General features: G+C 39.2%; 1 protein-coding gene across 2 annotated transcripts in view; it reads left to right on the top strand.

Moving 5' to 3' along the window:
• The window catches only part of KCTD3 (potassium channel tetramerization domain containing 3), a 66,822-nt gene that overhangs the window by 34,195 nt on the left and 11,294 nt on the right, over positions 1 to 21,333 (top strand). For both annotated transcript variants that reach the window (XM_020913118.2, XM_020913117.2), the window contains exons 10-13: positions 5,763 to 5,878; positions 15,690 to 15,777; positions 15,897 to 16,013; positions 17,878 to 18,048. In XM_020913118.2, the coding sequence (XP_020768777.1) occupies positions 5,763 to 5,878; positions 15,690 to 15,777; positions 15,897 to 16,013; positions 17,878 to 18,048 (492 nt within the window). The remainder of the gene's footprint in view (positions 1 to 5,762; positions 5,879 to 15,689; positions 15,778 to 15,896; positions 16,014 to 17,877; positions 18,049 to 21,333) is intronic.

Raw genomic sequence — 21,333 nt, 5'->3', positions numbered from 1 at the left:
TCTCAGGGAAGCTCACTAGAGACTTGGTACCCAAGTTTATTACTAGAGGCTAGTCACTGAAGTACCGTCTGCCTAGCCTGTACCAAGACTCCAGATTCTTGAAAGGAAAGCAGATGTTCAGCAGAAATATCATTGTTTACACAGCCATTTAGACTTTTTGGGTTTTTTTTAGATTTCTTTTGTCTGTAATTTCATATGAGTGAAATTATGTACTATGTCTTCTTTTGAGTCTGGCTTCTTTCGTTCAACATAATGCTTTTGAGATGCATCCATGTTGTTGAGTGTTTTAGTGGTGCATCCCTTTTTATTGCTGAGTAGTATTCCATTGAATTAATATGCCAGAATTCATTTTTCTCTTCATCTGTTCATAGACATTTGGTTTACTTTCAATTTGGGGATGCTAGGAATAAAGCTACTGTAAACATTTAAGTAGAACTCTTTATATGGAGATTTTAAAAATTAAATGTCTAGGTGTGGAATTTCTGGGATGTATGAAAAGTGCATGCTTAATGTTATGAGAAAATGTAAAACTGTCTTGCAAGTGGTTAAATCATTTTACATTTGTACTAGCAGTATATGAGAGTTCTGGTTGTTTCCACACCCTTTCCAACACTTCTTCATTGTCTTAATTTGAGCCATTCTAGTGGATATACAGTGATTTTAATGTTGGGTTTGATTGCATTTCCCTAATGACTAATGGTATTAAACATCTTTTCATATCCTTATTGGCCATTTGTACTTTTTTTTTTTTGAGACACGTTTTTTAAAAATCACTACCCTCTTTTTATGAGATTGTCATCCTGTTTTTGATTTGTAATAGATTAGATTACGTAGATCTAATCTAATCTGTACGTAGATTGGATTCGTGGTTTGCAACTTGGGATAATGTCCCTCGGGCCTATGGGAATGTCTGGAGACATTTTTGGTTGACACCATTGAGGGAGGAGTCTTCTGTCTTCCTCCCTCACTTGCCCTCACCCATTTCTCTTTCCATATTGTCCCTCCCTCATTCCCTCTTCTCTCCTCCTCTTGTGGAGATTCAGTTTCATGTTATGCCGCTTTATATTTGCCTAGAGGCCATTGGAACACTAGTTTTTTTCCAGTTTCTTTCCTCCCCATCCTTTAGTTTAGATCAGTATCTTACTGTCTTTTGCCATTTTGCTGTGGTATTCATTTAGTCTGTAGTGGAGCCCATATGATGATTGTTTTATTTGAAATGTTGGCCTTTTCAGCTCTAAGATTGCCTTTTTAAATTTTTATTTTAGTTTGTTTCTCTGATGAGATTTTTCTAGTCTGTTCACTCACTATGTCCTGTTTTTTAATTAAACTCAACATATTCATTATAGCTGTTTTACTAGTTTTTGTCTGCTAAATCTGTTAATTGAATCATTGATTTATTTTGAGTTACGGTTTCTTGCCTTTTCACATGTCTAGGAACTTGTGATATGTGCTGGGCATTGCATGATCCATTATGCAGGGATTATGGATTAATAGTGCTCTTAAGAGGAGAGTTTTGTTCCAGCAGGCAGTTAAATTACCAGAGGACGTTTATTCTGCTAAGCTTGTTGTTCATTTGCTTTGTTAAGGACAGGTACCCTTTCTCAGCTTTATATTTTATTTTAAGGCATGGCTCCTACTCAGGGTGTGTTAAGTATTGTCATTTTGGAATCTTAACAGAATGCCTGAAGAGTGAAAGACTCTTCACACTTACTGAGCTGGAACTATTGAATTCACCCGCAGGTGACCTCTACTATCTCCACTCAGCTCCCAAGCCTGCTGCAGCCCCTCTTTTTTATTCCTTATGGGTTCTCGGGCCAGCCCGGGTGCAGCCTGCCTCAGCCAAGGCAGAGGGAAACTAGGGAAACCGCTCGAAAATTCTCTGCCATCCTCACACCCACCCTGGTGTGTTTCCCTTCTTTCTTATATCTTATTCGTAAATTCTAGCTTCCTCAACAGCTCTGGCCTCTGATCTCAGCTATCTCAGTTGAGAAAAACCATCATTTGGTTTTCCCTTGAGTTTCACCTCCCTGTTGTCAGGAAGGCTTATACAGAAAGCCAGTTTGATCATGGGGCTTATCTTGTGTATTTACTGGCTTTCAAGTCTCCTGCTGCCTGTTGTCCAATGTCTAAAAATGGTTGTCTCATGTATTTTGGCCAGGCTTTTGTTATTGTTGTTTATAGTGAGAAATAGTCTGATGTCATGTTATCCATCATGACTGTTAGTGAAAGTCCACCCTAAAACTTCAGGGAAAAAACTTAGAATGTTTTGAAATTATAATATATTTGTAATTATATAGAAAGGAGATCAATTGTGATTTTAGTTTGTTTTTTCAAGTTGCCACTTTTAACATGCCAATAAGTGAAGATTTTATGCCTTGCTTTTTTTTTTCCCCAAAGGCTGACTTGCTAGCTACTTACTGAGATAATACATAGTAATTTGTTCACACCCTGTAAAAGAGATCATTTGTTGTTACAAATATTCTTCAGAACTTGACAAAACCATCCAAAGAAAACTTGAGAGCTGGTGTATCCATGATAGAGCTCCCTTAGAGGCTGAATCCCTTCATTATAACTTACATCGGACAGTACTGCTGTCTTGCTGCTATAAGCAGTGTTTTACCAGGAGGCTCCCTTAAGACAGGAACTTGTCATTATTTACAGTGTCTTCTTTGTGGATAACGGTCTGGGTTGTTGAGTCTAAGCAAGGGTCAGGGGTGACACTTTAAATTTCTTGAGATGGTTCAGAATGTCTTTCTTGATTTCCCAGAATCTCACTCTTCTCTCAAGTAATCAGTGTTTGCTAGTTTTCCTGTTTTTATTTCTACCTTTCACATAGCCTGTGTTACTGAATATAGGTATCTTAACGTGTTCTGAAAAATTGTCTAGCATCAAAATTAAAATACTCATACATGAGAATCCCTGAAATTGCGTGTGAAATGATTACACTGTGCTTTGAAGTGGCAAGTTTATTTCTCAACCAGTTTAGCTTTTGTGTGCAGGCTTTGTTTTGTTTTGCTCCGGTTTTTCTGGTTGACAGGTTGGGTTGAGGTGATCTATTCATGTGTATAAATATGTATTTATAAGGACGTAAAAGTTAAGGTGTGTATAAGGAAGACATTCCTGGCCATACTTTCCGGGTTTGTTTTTCATTTTTGTCAAGCTTATGTCATTTTCGTTCCTTGCGAGATGCCTGGCTTTTTCAAGATTGGTTGAGAATTTTCAAGGTGTTGTTTATTGCCACTGGCCTGGTCTCATATATAGTACAGTTCTGAACAGAAAGAGAAATATCCCTCATTGATATAAAATTCTAAAGAAATCAGTTACCTTTTCTGGCTTATGCTTTTAACACGTTGCAGTTACATTTAATAATTTTGTTTCTCCCCATGAGTTCTTCAAAGTCTTGTGAATCCTTGTTTTTCTCAACTAGATGCTGAGAAAATTGTTCTTGTCACATATTAGGTACCTTTTTAAAAATAAAAAAAAAAATCTGATACCTGAAAACAGCTAAAGATCCACATAAAATGGTCTTCTATAATGAGACTTATTTAGACTTATTCTATAATGAGACTTATGGCTAAATAAAAAGATACTTTTCATAAGATACTTTTCAAATAATTAAGATAGTACTATTTTTTTAAGATAATACTATTTAAATGTTAAAATTGGATTATAGCATTTTTAAGGTGAAAGTAAGCCTTGAGACATTGAGCGTAGACCCTGTTTTATCGATCAGATAAGTAACCGGAAGAGTGGTGACGGTGCTTCCAGGGCCAGGATGCCAGCACAGAGTCTTCCTGACTGCAGGTGTAGTGCTCAGCTACAGAGAGACAGCTGTGCGGTGCCATACAGACAAGACCAAGGTCAGCCGGGCAGTTGTGGCTGTTTTGCTATTAATGTGAGCTCTCCTTGCAAGGTCCTTCCTCACCTGTGTCTCTTCTTCCCTTTTCTCAGATTCCCTGGGCTTACCCATTCCAAATCCCCTGGTTTGAGGAACTTGTTTTCACCTTTTTAAAAACCCAACTCAGAGGGCTTCTTTCCTAAGAAATACTCTGAAAACCCTTTTCCTACTCTCTTTTATTCTTCTGGTTATCACTGTGTGCATCCTTTTGTTGCATTATGTTATAATAGGTTGTGGTTTTTTTTCTTCTTTTAAATCACAAGTACCTAGTAAGATATTATTTTCTCATATGTATTTGCTTTTTATTGAAGTATAGTTGATTTACAGTATTGTGTTAGCTTCAGTTGTACAGCAGAGGAATTCAGAGATAGATCATATGTATAAATTCTTTTTTAAAAAATTACTTTTGGCTGTGCTGGGTCTTTGTTGCTGCCTGCAGGCTTTCTCTAGCTGCAGCTGGCAGGGGCTATTTTTCCTTGTGATGTGCTGGCTTCTCGCTTTTGGTGGTTTCCCTTGTTGCAGAGCATGGGCTCTAGGGCCGTTGGGCTCAGTAGTTGTGGTGCGTGGGTTTAGTTGCTCCACGGCATGTGGAATCCTCCTGGACCAGTGATCCAGCCTATATCCCGTGCAGTGGCAGGTGGATTCTTAACCACTGGACTAACGGGCAGTCCTCTGTATATATTTTTTTGTTTTTGATTCTTTTCCATTATAGGTTACTGCCAAGATATTGAATTTAGTTCCTTGTGCTATACAGTAAATCCTTGTTGTTTAACCATCATTTCATGTATTTTAATCCCATGGCCTAGTATAGTGTCTTTGGAGTGAATTAAATTGAAATCTGCTATACTAGCAGATGAGAGGTTTAAGATAAGCTCTGATAAAGGCCTGAATGTTTACTTTGAACACAGCATGATTACTCACTGTTTCATTTTTCTTGTTTGCTTATTTTCAGTTTTCTAGATACATTGTGGATAGTTGGGTTGCCAAGTCTGTGTCTTCAGATCAGTGATTCTCAAATATCAGGTCTGTGAGCAGGCTGCAGCTAAAGCTTCTATGGATTTTATACAAAGGAAGTGGGTTTTCTCATTTAGTGGGCCTAGCATGAATCCCAGGATCCTTGCTATTTTATTATGTTCACTTTAAATCTACACAGTTGTTTTGATGGTCAGCTATGGTTTTTCCAATAGTCATGTACGGATGTGAGAGCTGGACAATAAAAAAGGCTGAGCACCAAGAAATTGATGCTTTTGAACTGTGGTGCTAGAGAAGACTCCTGAGAGTCCCTTGGACAGCAAGGAGATCAAACCAGTCAATCCTAAAAGAAATCAACCCTGAATGTTCATTGGAAGACTGATACTGAAGCTCCGATACCTTGGCCACTTGATGTGAAGAGCCAGCTCATTAGAAAAGACCCTGATGCTGGGAAAGATCGAAGGCAGGAGAACGGGGTGACAGACGATGCGATGGGTGGATGGCATCACTGACTCAATGGACATGTGTTTTTGCAAGCTCTGGGAGATGGTGCAGGACAGGGAAACCTGGCGTGCTGCAGCCCATGGGGTTGTAGAGTTGGACATGCCTGAGCCCCTGGACAGCTACAGCTAGGTTTGGGAGCCACAGCCTCAGATAACAAGCTGTTCAATCAGAGTGAGATCACTTGGGGCAAACGTTTACCTGCTGTTTAAGAGCTTAACGTTTCTTATGAAACTTTAAAGTTTCTTATGAACTTTAAGAGCTTAAAGTTCCCAAAATGTCTGGCACATAATTTGTAGAAATGAGGCACCTTTAAGATGTTTTTAGGCTGAGTTTTGATTAATTGAAAGTTGGTGATTGCTTAACCTCCGTTTTTTTATTATCATTTAAGGAGTGTTCAGCCTTGGTGTTCCTGTCGATGCTCTCTTCTTTATTGGTAACCAGTTGGTGGCCACGAGTCATACAGGGAAAGTGGGAGTGTGGAATGCTGTCACCCAGCACTGGCAGGTTAGTTTTAACTAATGCGTATCACAGAGATCAGATTATTTCTGAAACGTGTGCTGATTGTGCATGTGCTCTGTTCTTGTGGAATTCGTATTGTTTCTGTTTTGATTATATAGAATATTGAATATATTTAGTGGTAAGTTAGCTTCTGGATACAAGTCTGACTATATTTTCAAGAATCTTAAGTCACTTTGGAAAATGAATGTGTTTTTATACTGTGATTTGACATTTCTATATTGCCTTGAAATGTTTTAAGTTTTATGCCTTGGGAATAGTAGTAGTCCAGGCACACTTCATCTCCTGAGTGGAAGCACAGTTCTGTAGGAAAATAGAGGATAGCTAACTAAATGGTCTCAGGTACTTGAGACGAACAAGGATATAAGACTAAAGAAAGGTTAATACCTGATTCTGAAGAAGAGGACAAAAATTAAAGAACTTTAAGCAGAGAGTGATTTGATCAGATCCATGGTTTAGAAAGATAACAGTAATAGCTAATATGAAAAGTGGACTGGAGATCAGGGAATGTATCCAGCAAAAGAAGCAGAGATTCAGCCAGAGTGAGTAGATGGTAAGAGACTATTTGGAAAGCAATTCGTAAGCCATCCTAAAATGATGAGGATTGGTATCTGATTAGATATAGAAAATTAAAGAAGAGAGATGGCTTTCTAATTTTGGCAGTTGGGTGGCTGGTAGTATTTTAAATTGAAAAGGAATGGAGTGAGAGAAGCATATATGCTGGTGCTTAGTGTGAGGAATAATTAGAATGATTAAATATGTTTCTTTTGAGATTCCTGTGGGCATCCATACAGGGGCTCAGGAAACAGTTGGAGTACCTCTTTGGAATTTAGGAAAGAAGAAAGGGCTAGAAAAGAGCATTTGGAAACCACAACACTTCTGTGGTAATTGAAAGATAAGAATTGATAAGATTTTCCATTGAAAGGCTATCTCTAAAGAAAAGCCAGAACTAAAATGCTGGGTAACATTAGTTTTTTAAGGGAACAGGATAGGAAATGAAGAGCTAAAGGGACACATAAGGTGCAATTGGGAAATGGTGTTGGTTTTGGTGGTAGAATATCATTTGCAAAGTTAGGTTGTGGTGGGGAGACAGATTGCAGGAACTGAGAAATTAAAAGATCAGAGATTAGAGGCAGTAAGTTCGGAATGTTTTTCAAAAGTTTGATGATGAAATAGAGCAGAGAAATGAAGTGATAGTTTAAGGATCAAGGCTAGATGGAGGAAAAGATATTCAGTGCTTCATTTTTTCTCTAGGAGTTTAGAAGCTTGAGCATGCTTGTTAGTGAGAGAAGGGAGTTGACAGAGAAAGCATTTAAAGATTGGAAGAATGGAGATGGTTGCTAGTCCCATAGAAGTTAGGAATATACGTACATAGTGTCTAGGACATAGTAGACCCAATAGGCCCAAAAGAGAAGAGAGACTTCTTTCTCTGTGACAGAAGAGTCAGGAAGGAGTACTGTGGAGGAGAGAGACATGGAGGAGTGTGTCAGGGATTGCAGAGACTATAAATCCTTATAAGGGACCTGGCTGGTACAGTTTTATTTTTTATTTATTTATTTTTTTAACTATGCAAAGATTTTTATTTCATTTTTTGTTAAACAGTGAAACAGCAAAATAAGTTACTGGAATATAAAGATAAGAGCTGAGAATCATGCTACTAACTCAAAGGGAGAATTTCCACAGAACTAGGAAGTTTTCCCCATCCCATCTCTGCTTGAAATTGATCAAAACATACCATTGGCTGATACAGTTTTATGAGTTTCTTCCTTAATCCTCAGTACTGGGAGGGAACAAGAGAAAGAGAAAACAGCCTTGGCTTGATTCAGGATTGAAGATGTAATTAAATGGGTCTGACACACAAAGGGAGGAGAAACATAAAATGGCAAAGCAGTTGAAATTGTAAGATTGTAATGGATTACCAGGCAAGCAGAGAAGGATGCTAGGATTCTAGGGACTGGAGGGAAGGTAAAGCACTTTTCCACTTAAAAGGAGTGGAAATTGTGAAGATAGGAAATTGTTGTCAAAGGCTGAAATTAAGATTTTGGAGTTGGAACAGTTCTCGGTGATGTAGTCATTTAAATCATATGTGGAACTGACTTAAAGGTGAAAGTAGTTGCAATAGGGGTCAGAGAACTGTGAGGGTCATCAGGGTGGACATATTGGTACCAGGATGGTGACAGAGAATGAGACAAAAATCCAGCTGATCAGATGCCCAGCTCCTCAGCAAAGGTGATAGGTTGATCTGGAAGCTGCAGTTGGGGCAGAGAGAGGGTAATTGAATGTCATGCTTGAGTTGAGCTTGTGCAGGGATGTCCTTGAGATCTTATGGCAGGGCCTAACAAGTGCCAGTATTTTGGCCTTCTGATGCGAAAAGCTAGCTCATTGGAAAAGACCCTGATGCTGGGAAAGATTGAGGGCAGGAGAAGAAGGGGACTACAGAGGATGAGATGGTTAGATGACATCACCAACTCAATGGACATGAGTTTGTGCAAACTCTGGGAGATAGTGGAGGACAGGGAGTCCTGGCATGCTGCTGCTGTTCATGGGGTCGCAAAGAGTCAGACACTATTTAGCCACTGAACAGCAACGAAAGATGGCGGGGGAGTGGTGAGAGAGTGAAAGACTTCCAATGAAAGAGATTACGATCAGGGAAAATTAAATTTCATTCTAGATGAAGACATGGAAGTCATGGTTGTAGAAAAAAGATACTAGCTAAGATTAGGTGGGGCTAGTGTCAGCCGATTTAGCATTGTTCTGTAAATCCCGATGGCTCAGCAAGTAAAGAATCTGCCTGCAATGCTGGAGACGCAGGTTCAGTCCCTGAGTTGGGAAGGTCCTCTGGAGGAGGAAACGGCAATCCACTCCAGTATTCTTGGCTGAAAAATCCCAAGGACAAAGGAACCTGGTGGGCTACAGTCCACAGAGTCACAAAGCCTGACACGACTGAGCGCACACACACGCACTGCAAATCCTAAGCAAGCAAATATGGCATGTTCAGGGCAGTTAGTGGTCAGTACACAAGACATCCAGGTGTCAAGTCTCCTCGCCAGTGACTGGGCTAATTCATATAGGACCTTCCATATAGGCACAGAAAAGGCACCATAAAGGTGTTACCATAAAAGTGATGGGCCAGGGAGTGTGGGAAAGGGCTGATCTAGGTTGATCTAAAATTGAGGAGGAGGGATTCTTCAGCTGGTGCTGTTCCTGCAAAGAGGAATGTGGGTTTTACTGATTTATGGAAGGTCTGCTCTCAGGTAGGTTACTTGGCTGATATGTCAAGTCTGAGCTTTCAGTGGCTCAGAGAAGTGGTGCTATCTGTGCCTTAAAACTTGTGAGGTACCTTTCAGTTCCTAAAGGAACTTGTGTCTTTATTAGCTTTTTGTCTTTTCTAATGTCACACCTGCGTGTAAAAATTTTCATATTTTTGAGATTCCTGAAACTATACTGGTGTCCTCAAAGTGCATACTTCTTAAGCTTTTAGCCCCATGGGTATAACCTGTTGCTTCTTGTTTGGTACATGCATGAGTTGAAAACCACAGCTGACAAAGTAGGTTTGTTAACACATTTCAGGAAGACCTGGGGTGAGCTGAACATTCATGCAGCAAACAAGCCTTGTAACTTATAACCTAGATAGATGATTTATTTATTTATTTATTTTTTGGGTGTGCAGGACCGAGGTAGTCTGTCATGAAATCTCAGTGTCTGATCTGAAAATCTCAACAGACAGTTGTGACCTGGGGCTGAGTCCTGTGACTGCTGTGGCACGGATGAGCAGATTCTGCTGTGGCCTGAAGCCACAGTTCTGCCCAGGAGTAACACAGAAGTACACAGGACGACTGGTGTAGTTCCTGACTCCAGTTGTATAATCAAGATTGATCTGAAATACTTGAGTCAGATGAGCAAGCCTGAGAGCAAGAGTTTTTAAGCCTGAAAGCCGTGGTGGTGTTTAGGGGTAGCAGTTTCTCACTGCAGCTCTTCCTGGTGGCTCAGACGGCCTGCCAGCGCAGGAGACATAAGAGACTTGGGATCCCTGGGTCAGGAAGACCCCCGGAGGAGGAAATGGTACCCCATTCCAGTACTCTTGCCTGGAGAATTCCATGGACAGAGGAGCCTGGCGGGCTACAGTCTATGGGGTTGCAAAGAGTCGGGCACGACTGAGCGACTGAACACACAAAACACACGTGTGCGCTAGGACAGCTTCAGTAAAGTGTTAATGAAAGTGTCATGTACGCATTATATCTGATGGGAGTAAGAAAAAGGGAAATTAACTTTTAGAAGAAACAGTTCAGTTTTCTCTTTGTTAATTCCTCTTTAGATTTAAGAAGATTAGAAATAAGGAGTGTTTCAAATAGGTAGGCTAAGCTGAGTTACATGGCAGAATAGCAGTTTTAGGACTTATTTCCCCAGTCATTCAAGTTTAGATGTAGATGTATATTGGAAACATATTACAGGTTTCATTCTCATATTGAAAGACAGGTTTGGAAGTCAGTCCTGGAAAGTCATCGTATATCCTGATTCCTAAAGGATCAGAAAACTGTTCATTCTGGAAGACTGGGATCATCAGCCAGTCACCTTCTGAGTCATAACCTAACTGAACAGTGGAGGGCAAGCTTGAGGAGGAAATTCAGGCTCTGGGAACGGAGAATGAAAGTGAATTTCTGTGGTCTGAGGGCTGTGCTAGGCCAGAATGCGGGAGGTTTGTTTGATTTCGCTTCTCTTCTGTTGTGGTCTGATGCACTTGGAGCGCTGATTTTGCCAGTATGGTTGGGTGGGATTGGCTGTCTTGGTTTTTGTATTTGTAAGAGGCTTGTGAGCCCTGCAAGGTACGAGTAAGGTGGGAATTGGACTCTTAGGGCCAGAATTCATTGGAGAGAGGACTGGCATTTGGGTGTCTACTGTGTCCTGAGCACTATCACAAGTAGGTTGTTCTCTGACTTGGGATTCGCAGCAGCGCAGCTGAGTCGCTGGCGAGGAGACTTGACACCTGGACGTCTGCTCTGTGCTGACCACCACCTTGTCATATGTGCTTGCTTAGGTCTTCAGTGCGCGTGTGCTCGGTCGTGTCAGGCTCTTCGTGACTCTGTGGACTGTAGTCCACCAGGCTCCTTTGTCCTTGGGATTTTCCAGGCAAGAATCCTGGAGTGGGTTGCCGTTTCCTCCTTCAGGCAACTTTCCCGACCCAGGGACTGAACCTGCGTCTCCTGCCTTGCAAGCAGATTCTTTACTTGCTGAGCCATCAGGATTTACAGTACAATGCTAAATCAGCTGACACTAGCCCCGCCAATACTGACATACAGAAATATTGGGTAAAAATATTAAATAGTATATGTTGTATTAATATCAGATATTGAATTATATTTGCTATTTGTTTCTTTATACATACTTGCATACCACATATCAAAGTCAAGGCTCTGGATTCTGGGATTCCACCAGAAACAAGAAAGAGGCATGGCTTCAGGGGACAGTGTAAATCCAGCCTCCTGCAAAAAGCTGAAGCTTTGATAATCTGCCTAAGTCCCTGAGAAGAAGACTGGGAAAATTTTGCTAAATAATTTTGGAATAGAAAAACTTGATATATGTTCCATATCTTGGATTGGGAAAGGTAGTGCAGGAGAAAACCATCGATGAGAAATTGAGGCCACAATCATATTGGGAGTACAAATACATGAATTGAAAGCACAAAGAGTCTTTGTGCTTTGGGAACTCCAATTTGAGAAATTTATAGAACTGGTCTAGGGTCATTTACATTTCTAGAGGTGGACATTAAACCAAACAAGATATGGCACACAGAACTTCACGAAAGAAGTATTTTCTACTGAAAGTGAGCCCATAACCTTCCTAAATTGGTAAACTACACATGAGAGCAAATGAGGGCAAGTCATCAAATGTAGGCAGGAGTACAAATGTTCCCTAGGGCTGAACATAATTGAGCAATTAGCTACTATTGAATAAATTTCTAAAGTTATTTAATGAGAAAGAAGGACTAAACTATAATGAATAGGAACAGTCAGAAAAGAAGCAAAATAAAACAGTGGAAATTTGAAAGCCATTGAAAATTCAAAACAAAACTTACTCAGTGCAGGGGTCCCCCGCATCCGGGCTGCAGACCCGTACCTCCTGTCAGATCCGTGGTGCCTTTGGATTAGGAGTAACGTGCAAATTGCTTGAATCATCCCAGAGCCAACCCTCCCACCAGCCCCAGTCTGTGGAAAAATTGTCTTCCACAAAACTGGTCCCTGATGCCAGAAAGGTTAGGCACTGCTGAACTTAAGGTGTTAAATGGAAAGACAAATAAAAAGACAGTGGATTGCTGGATGTATCTGAGAGAATCATTCACAGTGAAGCAGAAAGTGAGTAGAAAATATGAAAAGAAGAAATGAGCCAATCACTTTCAGAAAGGAATAGTGGAGATGGGAGGATTTAGAAGAGATAATTGCTCACAGTTTTGGAGAATTAAAGAGAAACATGATTATGTTGATTAAAGAAATACATTAAGGCTGAATAAAATCAAATTCACACATTGTGAATCAGTATACACACTGTGATGTAATAGGAGATAAAAAATATCAAAAGGTGTCCATAGAGTACTGACAGATACATTGTGTGTGTGTGTGCGCGTTTGTATGTGTATTAGAGAGACAGAGAATCACTCAGTTGTGTTTGACTTTTTGTGACCCCTTGGACTGTGACCCGCTAGGCTCCTCTGTTGATGGAATTCTCCAGGCAAGAATGCTGTAGTCGGTTGCCATTTCCTCCTTCAGGGGATCTTCCCAGGCCAGGGATTGAACCTGTGTCTCCTGCCTTGCAGGCGATTCTTTACTGTTGTGAGCCAGCACGGAAGCTCCCAGATACACTGTAGTTAGATGTAAAACAGACTCTTCGTGAGCACCAGTAGAAGCCAGAAGACAGTAGGCTATTCTCGAGTTAGTTGAGGAAATAAGCTTCAACCGAGAACTTTACATTCAGCAAAATTGTCATTCAAACATGAATGAGAGATGTTTTCATATAATACAGAAAGACTCTGTCACTTATAACCCTCAGTGGAAGGACTGCTGAAGAAATGCCCTTTGATAAGTTTATTTTACTTAGAAGAGGAGGGAGTGGAATACTGCGAACATTACTAGCTAAGGCATTTCTCGATATGTTGGTGAATCTAAATAAGCATTTAAAAAGTAGTGGATAAAAGTTAAAACATTTTGTTAAAATAATGATTATCCAGGTAGAGATTGTGGTTACAAGATTTAACGGGCCTTGTGTTGCTTGGGAAGATAGACTGATTATTTTCAAAATGTAAATCATTTAAATTTTTGCATAGACATTAATGATAATCTCTGAACTACCTTAGGAGAGAAAACTCCCTTCCACCTTAGGTTTGTGACCAGCATGATGGAACCACACATCCTGATCAATGTGGTTTCTCAGGTTCTTGACTGCCTCCTTGCTTACGCTGGGAGAGAAGATCTTGGTACCACCTCCTCTGTAACCTAACTCATGTGTCCTCTGCTTTTTCTGTTCTCCTTGTGCTGAGAGGTGGACATGACGAGAAGAGCAGGATGTGGTCGGGGTGCCGGGAAAGAGCTGGTGCTGGTGGTGGTGTTTAGTCGCCAAGTCACGGCTGATGGTTTGCAACCCCAGGGACTGTAGCATGCCAAGCTTCCCTGTCTCTCACCGTCTCCTGGAGTTTGCCCAGGTTCATGTCATTTGAATCAGTCATGCCATCCAACCATCTCATCTTCTGTTGTCCTCTTCTCCTGCCCTCAGTCTTTCTCAGCATCAGGGTCTTTTCCAGTGAATCAGCTGTTCCCATCAGGTGGCCAAAGTTATTGGAGCTTCAGCTTTAGCATCAGTCCTTCCAAAGGATATTCAGGGTTGATTTCCTTTAAGATTGATTAATTTGATCTCTTTGCTTTCCAAAGGACTCTCAAGAGTCTTTTCTAACACCACAGTTCAAAAGCATCTATTCTTTGGTGCTCAGCTTTCTTTATTGTCCAGCTCTCACATCTGTACATGACTACTAGAAAGACCATAGCCTTGACTATATGAACCTTTGTCAGCAAAGTGATGTCTTTGCTTTTTAACACACTGTTTAGGTTTGTCATAGCTTTCCTGTCAAGAAGCAGTTGTCTTCTAATTTCATGGCTGCAGTCAGCATCAGCAGTGATTTTAGAGCCTAAGAAGAAGAAATCCGTCACTGCTCCAGGATTAGGAAGGCTCTAATCCTGGAGCCCACCCTCCCAGAGAATAGGAGGTCAAGTGTCTGTCTGGGATGTGCCTGGGAAAGCTCCAGGCTGCTGCCATCCTTTCATTGATAAATGGTTGAGAGGGAGGAATCTCATGGCCTTACCTACCCCATCCTCTGACTGTGAAGACTCTGGGGTGGAACTGAAGCACTTTCTGGAGTACCTGAACTAAAGATAAAGTTGATAGAAGATGCTACATCTGTGAAGCAGCCTCCCCTCCTCTCTTCAGACCTCTTGACCCATCACAGAAGAGTTCTCAGTGACTTCCTTCCTTTGAACCTGTTGACTCTAAAACAGAAACCTGACCTGGGGTTGAGGGTGGCCATCAAATCTCTGCAGAGATATTGCTAGTGTGACTTATAACCAAGCATGACACCAGAAGGTATGCACAGAAATTAGGGTTGTGAACATGAACAGCTTATAGGAGTCATTATTTCCAAGATTTAGCTGTTTTTAAGTTTGGTTTTTAGTTAGAATAGGTAGATTCTGTGCTGTACTTGCTGTTCTTCAGACGTGTGCTTTTTCCTTTCTCTGCCTAACTCCTAGTTATTTATTTGTTTTGTTTTCAAGCATTACTTCCTGTTTGAACTTTTCCTTGATCTTTATCCTTCTCCCTGGACTGGAGTTGGAACAGGAATCCTTTCTTTCTCCATGGTTGTATTGCACATCCTATTTTAGTGCCTGTCACATTGTAATTGTCCTTTTTTTCTTTCTTGCCCATGAGTTTCTAAGCGCCTATGTAGCAGAAGTAGTATTTCATACCCCTTATCCCTTACATGAAAAGTGTACAATGTGAATGTTGAGTGTGTAAAGTTACACATGCATGCCTGGTCTGGCTGTACATAAGGGCAATTGAGTTTGATCTTACTGCCAGTGCTCTGTAAGACTTCCTGGTTTTCATTTTGTTTTATAGTAAAAATCATGCCCTTTGCTTTTCTCTTAGCACAAACATAAGCATTCATTAATTTGTAACTTGCCTGATTTGCTTGGAAAACTGATTTTTTAATTCTAGCGCTTGAAAAAACAAAAGCATCTGAGAACTTGGTTGGCCATTTCCTAGGAAATAGAGGAGAAATCTTCAGGGAGAGATAGAGAATGCTGCCTTTTCGAAGAAATGACAGTGTATCAAGGGAGCAAGTACTGTCTGGAAGTTGGCTGATCTGTTTTCTGATTCTAATTCTGGGCAGGTCATTTCATCTCTTATTTGAGAGAGAGAAGGGAGAAAGGGGCCTGGGTCAGACTTAGTTTTCCAGTCCTAGTATGTGCTCTGACCTCATGGTCATGTGCATAAAATGGAGATAAGCCAGCTAAATTCTGAAAGGAAAGTGCTGCTGTTAGAAATGTTTGTTTTTTTTTTTTTAAAGAAGTTTTAAAGGGGACTCTGTTGGTGGTTCTTCAGAGTTCCGCATGGATATGTGTGTGTATGTGTATAAAGTCCATGTTCTAAGCCCTAATTAAGTATCTTCTTTATTGCAAGAATAAAAAAGTTTGAGGAAATTGAGCAGAAAATATAGATCATAATTAACATCTGACATCTAACAGTATTCTCACTACATCAGGTTCAAGACGTTGTTCCTATAACTAGTTATGACACTGCTGGCTCATTCCTTCTGCTGGGATGTAACAATGGATCAATATATTATATAGGTAAGTGGTCAGACACTTAGTATGGCTCTGTTTAGTATGACTTTTTAAAATGAAAATAAAATACTAATTTTATAAGTTTTAGATTTACTATTTATTTTCATACTATTTTTACTTTTTAGATATGCAGAAGTTCCCTTTGCGAATGAAAGATAATGATCTTCTTGTAACTGAACTTTATCATGATTCCTCAAATGATGCTATTACTGCTCTGAGTGTTTACCTCACACCCAAAACAAGTTAGTGCATAGCAAAATTATTATAAGCTATTGATGTTGTTTTATGTATGTTTATTCATTGGTTTATTCTAATACTAATCTCGTCCTTTGTTTTGGTAAACTGCAGTGATAGGATTTCATCTCTTTTTGTCTGAAGTTGATGTTTGGTTTTAGATTGAGGTCAAACATAACCAATAAGCATACTCTGGGGTGGAAGATTAGAACTTTTCTTCTTCTGAATTGTATTGTTAATTCTTATGATAACTAGAATTATTTTTAAAACTTACCTTCACATTTACCTTCCTATGATCACTGATTTCATTTTGAAATTAAGAGCTTTATCTTTTTAACAACAACAGAAGCTTTTAGACTATTAATCTCTATTGAAAAATAAGCTTATTTCTCTGGGAAACTTCAAATTTAAGTTTCGGAGAACATCAGTACTCATAACTTCTCTTTCAGAGGCCATTGCAGTGAAATTAACAAACTAGTTCTGTAAATTATTAAGAATTTTTGTATTCTAGAGTGAAGGATAAACATAAATGGGTAACTGAAAATTAATCTGTAATGAAAGGAATTCTAGGAAATACTTAACCTGTGGCCAGTAATATTAATAGGTTGAATGTATTACTTGTGTAGAATCATATTATTGAATTGATTGTAAGAAATCATTATCTTCTGTATGAAAGAAAAATATTCTGGTGTACACAGACAGTTTTGATTGAAATTATGGTAGAATTTAAACTGCATTACTCCAGAACAGAAGTCAGCAAACCATGTTTTTTTCATTGATAGTTTTATGTATTGTCTTTGGCTGCCTTTGTGCAGCTGTGTCAGAGGTGAGTGGTTGTCACAGAGACAGTTTGGCATGCAAATTTTACACTATTTGCTATTTAGCCTTTGACAGAAAGTTTGCTGACCCTTGCTCTAGAATGAAGTATGCTCCCCCCTCCCCCTTCCCGCCTCTGCAATTTAATTTAAAATGGAGAAAAAAATTTGTGGTGGCAATATCTTTTAAGACATGAGGGTGTAGTTGCCTTAAATTTAAGTGTTTTCCATAGGCTGCCCTTTCTCCCTTGATTCAAATATTTTGGGTTTGATCAGAAACAACAGCTATTAAAGTTAAGAGGTTCTCTGTGAAGCTTTGAAAGGCTATTGATCCCTGAACTCCATTCTGTCTTTAAATATGTGATGGAATCTGAGCACCTGTTTGAGAAAAAAATCCATAGATGAACCTAACATGATGAGATACTTGTACATAATTAAAAGAGACAACATAGGTAAGTGTGATGTCAGCAGTGTAATGGGTATATTTGTTCCCTAGTTAACAGCTTTGAAACTGTTGAAGAGCATATTACTTGTATATGTACAAGTAATTACAGTACTTGATTACACAAAGAGAAGATTTAATATTGTAGCAGAAGTAAAACAGGTGGTCATTCTAAGCTGGAAGTCATATGGAGCATTACTTTTGGAATACTGTGTTGTATCAGTGGTGTTCTTAGCATATCAGATTTATTCTTTAAGCAGTTAATGAGTACCTACTATGTCTCAAGCAGGGCACTCTGTAAGGTGTTTTAGATTAAAAATGATTATGATTCAGTCTCATCAATAAAGAGTAGTGGTAGATAGAGAACAGGGGTTACAGTTGCTGTAATAGAATCTAATACATAGTACAGTGGAGTGAGTGTTAGGAATTGACTTATAAAGGAAGTAAGGCATTTAAGACGGCCAGAGGTCTTCAGATTTCTGTGCTGAGCTGGATTTGGGCTGATACAAGTGCTGAACCCAGCTCTGCCTTTTCTGTCACAGAGAACACTTGCAAGGGCAGCTTTCTGTTGATCGTCTCCTATTATTTCACCTTTCTGCTTTTGATCTTGCGTAGGTGTCAGCGGTAACTGGATCGAGATTGCCTACGGCACAAGCTCCGGTGCGGTGCGTGTCATTGTGCAGCACCCGGAGACGGTCGGGTCGGGCCCGCAGCTTTTCCAGACCTTCACTGTTCACCGAAGCCCCGTCACGAAGATCATGCTGTCGGAGAAGCATCTGGTGTCAGGTGAAGTGATTTTATTGGTAATGTTAAGGTGGGCTGCCTCACATGAAACCTTGCCTTGGGTATAATTTTCTAGACTCCTACAGATTAAAAGAATACAAAAGCAGTGTTTTATGTATAGGCATACCAAAAAAAATGGTAGAAAAGTTTAATAAGAAATACTGTGAAAATATGATTTTCTTTGATCTTGTCTGGCTGTAGTATACATAAATTTAGAAGGTATTGTATGTTATTTACTCTCTATTTTAATAGTTTGTTCTTATGGCATGTTTTGCTTCAGAAAATTTCTCAATCTCGAGAAGAATTTTTTATTAGAGAAATTAAGTATGAATTTAATATAAATTTGGTTGTATTAAGGTTTAATGCTAAAGATAGTGGAATGTTGGTAGTCTAACATCAACTACTAATGTTAAAAATTAGAAAATATATAAAGAGGTGTGAAGAAGATAACATTTGTGGGTTTATTGTTTTTCTTAGTCATAGAGGGCTTCCCTGGTGGCTTCATTGGTAAAGAGTCTGCCTGCAATGCAGGAGACTTGGGTTCAATCCCTGGGTTGGGGAGATCCCCTGGAGAAGGGAAAGGCTCCCCATTCCAGTATTCTGGCCTGGAGAATTCCATGGACTGTATAGTCCATGGGGTCACAAAGAATCGGACATGATTGAGGGAATTTATATTCTGTATAGTCATAGATTTTTAAAAATTTTAGATACCAATTTGATATTTAAAAAATTAGTTACAGATTTTAAAGCAAAATTAGGATGACACAACATAAAATGATCAAAAAGTAAAATTCCACTGTGAAATTATTGTATATGATAGATAATTTCTGAAAGACCTTAAAAAATTGAACTGTCATGTATATCACTAGCATTTGCATTTATAAAACAATTTTGCATTAAATCTTTTTGTAGATCAGTTCCTGCCTAATTTAAATTTTTATAAACATCATTTTCATATATTAACTTTGTTTATATGAAGACTACCTAATATAAAAAGGTGATGCATCTTTCAGTAATTAAACATCAAATGGAGCTGTAATACCTTGTCCATATATGGATGAATGGGTAGAAGGGCAGATGGATGGATGACTGTGCTTTTATTGAATGTCTCACTGTTTTGGATGTAATGATGCCTTCCCAAAACAATCTCTTTTTTTAATCTTTCATAAAGCAGTACTCATCTAACATCTGCCTCACTGAGAAATCTCTCTTACTCTGTATGGGTGGTTCTTCCTCTTTTGCCCAATCACTTAAGTGTTGGTTTGCCTTAGATCTTTTTCTAGATTCTCCATTCTTCTTTGTCTGTCCTTTCTTTTCCCTGGTGATTTGAATGTTACCATCTATATGCCGGTGACTTCCAGACTTCCCTTCCACCCGTGACCACCCACAGAGTTCCAGACTTGTGTATACAATGCTTGTCCTTAGGATTTGGTTGTAGGTTTAAGAGCCATCTCTAAATTAACCCAGTGAATAAAATGGTACTTTTGATTTCTCTCTCAAAAGCCATCTTATTACACAGTATCACTAGGCATTTATACCCAAGCTGAAAATCTAGGAATCAGGCTTGATTCCTCCCCTTCTGTCACCTCCCCGCCTCACTACTTAGAACCCGTGCCCCGTTTCTTTGCTTCAGCATACACCACACGTCTGAGTACTTCACTGCGTGTCCATTGCTGCCAGCCTGGAAGCAAGTCAGCATTTCTGCCCTGGGGTGCTGAACCTCTCAGTTTTCCCAGTTCTGTCTTGGCTCTCTGTGTCATGTTCCACACTGCAGGCAGAAATATCTTTAGAAATGCAACCAGATCTGACTTGCCGATGGCTTCCTATTGTATGTAGAATAAATTAACATGGCGCTTCCTGTTCTGGATCCTGCTTAGCTTTTGGGTCTCTTCTCTCAGCCCCCCTTGTCACTTTTCTTATTGCGCGTGACACCCTAGCTCATTGGCTCTTCTGTTTCTTAAAGATGCCTTAGAACCTTTGACCTTCTTCTGTTCCTTTGAAATGTGTTTTCCTGGATGCTTGTTTGGCTGCCTCTCCTCGACGTTCAAGTCCCAGTGCAAGCTCCTCCTCACGAGGCCTCCTTGGCCACTCGGTCTAGACCAGCCAGGCCTCTGGCCAGTCAGCTTTCCATAGCAGCAGAAGCTTTTGTTCTCCACCCTGTCCTCAGCACTTAGCTCAGTTTTTGTGAATAAATGAATGAAACGACGCAATATGATCCTGTGAGAAAAACAGGCTTTTTCTTTGCTAGACCGTTTTGGTATTTAAATGACAGCAACACACTAAAGAGCAGTTAGTGGTGTTTTGGTGTAATGTTAGTGTTGGGTGTGTTGTCCAAGAATTACTTGGTTAAGTTTGTATTTTAACAAATATTTGTATAGGTTTGAAATTTAAATTTGTCAAGAAAAATACCCAGTTTAGCCAAACATCTGGGTTATTTTATATATACTCAGCTGTTACTCTGCCACCTGGTGGATGTGAACAGATACGTAATGATGTTGTGTTTCCCTTAGTGTCAGTTTCAGTGTTGTAAACAAATGTTAGGTGATGATTCATACTAACAAGTTTCACAACTGCATTTTTTAGTCAGCTAAGTATTTCAGTTATTTTTCTGAATCCTCTTAAGTTTAATAATGAAATCAGGAAACTATTTCCCATGAACTCGATTAAACAGCCTAGAACTAAATGTCTTCTTTTTCACCAGAAAACTAGCATTCCGAGAATTGAGAATTTTGCTGTATAATATGTACATTTTTTATTCTTACTGCTGTTTGCTAAAATTAAATTTCTAAATTTCTGTTTAAAATGTGCAGCTGTGCCACTTATCCAGGAGGAAATGTGTGTATAAAAGAAATATTGGATAATTTCATAGTATATACTGATGAGTTCATAATAAAAGACAAGTTAGTAAATTTTTTTATTAAAGCATGCAACAAAAGTACAGTGCTTGCATTAATGATATAATTGTTTATATATTTTAATAGGATATCTATTCAGACAAAACCAACAGAAACAGATTACTTATTCGGAGATATCTCAGTATATAACTGCTTAATATTATTACTACAGAAAAATAAATTGAGCTAATTGGAATATGTTTCTTATATACAGACTTATATAAAAATAATTCTCAACTTTAGTATTAAAATCTTAATTTTCCGTGATGTAACTGAATGAGCAACAAGTTTTTGGACAAATGTCATTTGTGTCAGTAAATTTTCAGTAACTCCTGGTCTTGATTGTTTAATATCTGAGTAACATAAGCAGAAACCGTTTATATGGTTGGAAAAA

The sequence above is a fragment of the Odocoileus virginianus genome, chromosome 11 (genome assembly GCF_023699985.2).
Source record: "Odocoileus virginianus isolate 20LAN1187 ecotype Illinois chromosome 11, Ovbor_1.2, whole genome shotgun sequence".
Lineage (NCBI taxonomy): Eukaryota > Metazoa > Chordata > Mammalia > Artiodactyla > Cervidae > Odocoileus > Odocoileus virginianus.
The sequence above is the reverse complement of the archived record's forward strand: the minus strand, read 5'-3'. Positions and strand labels throughout refer to the sequence as shown.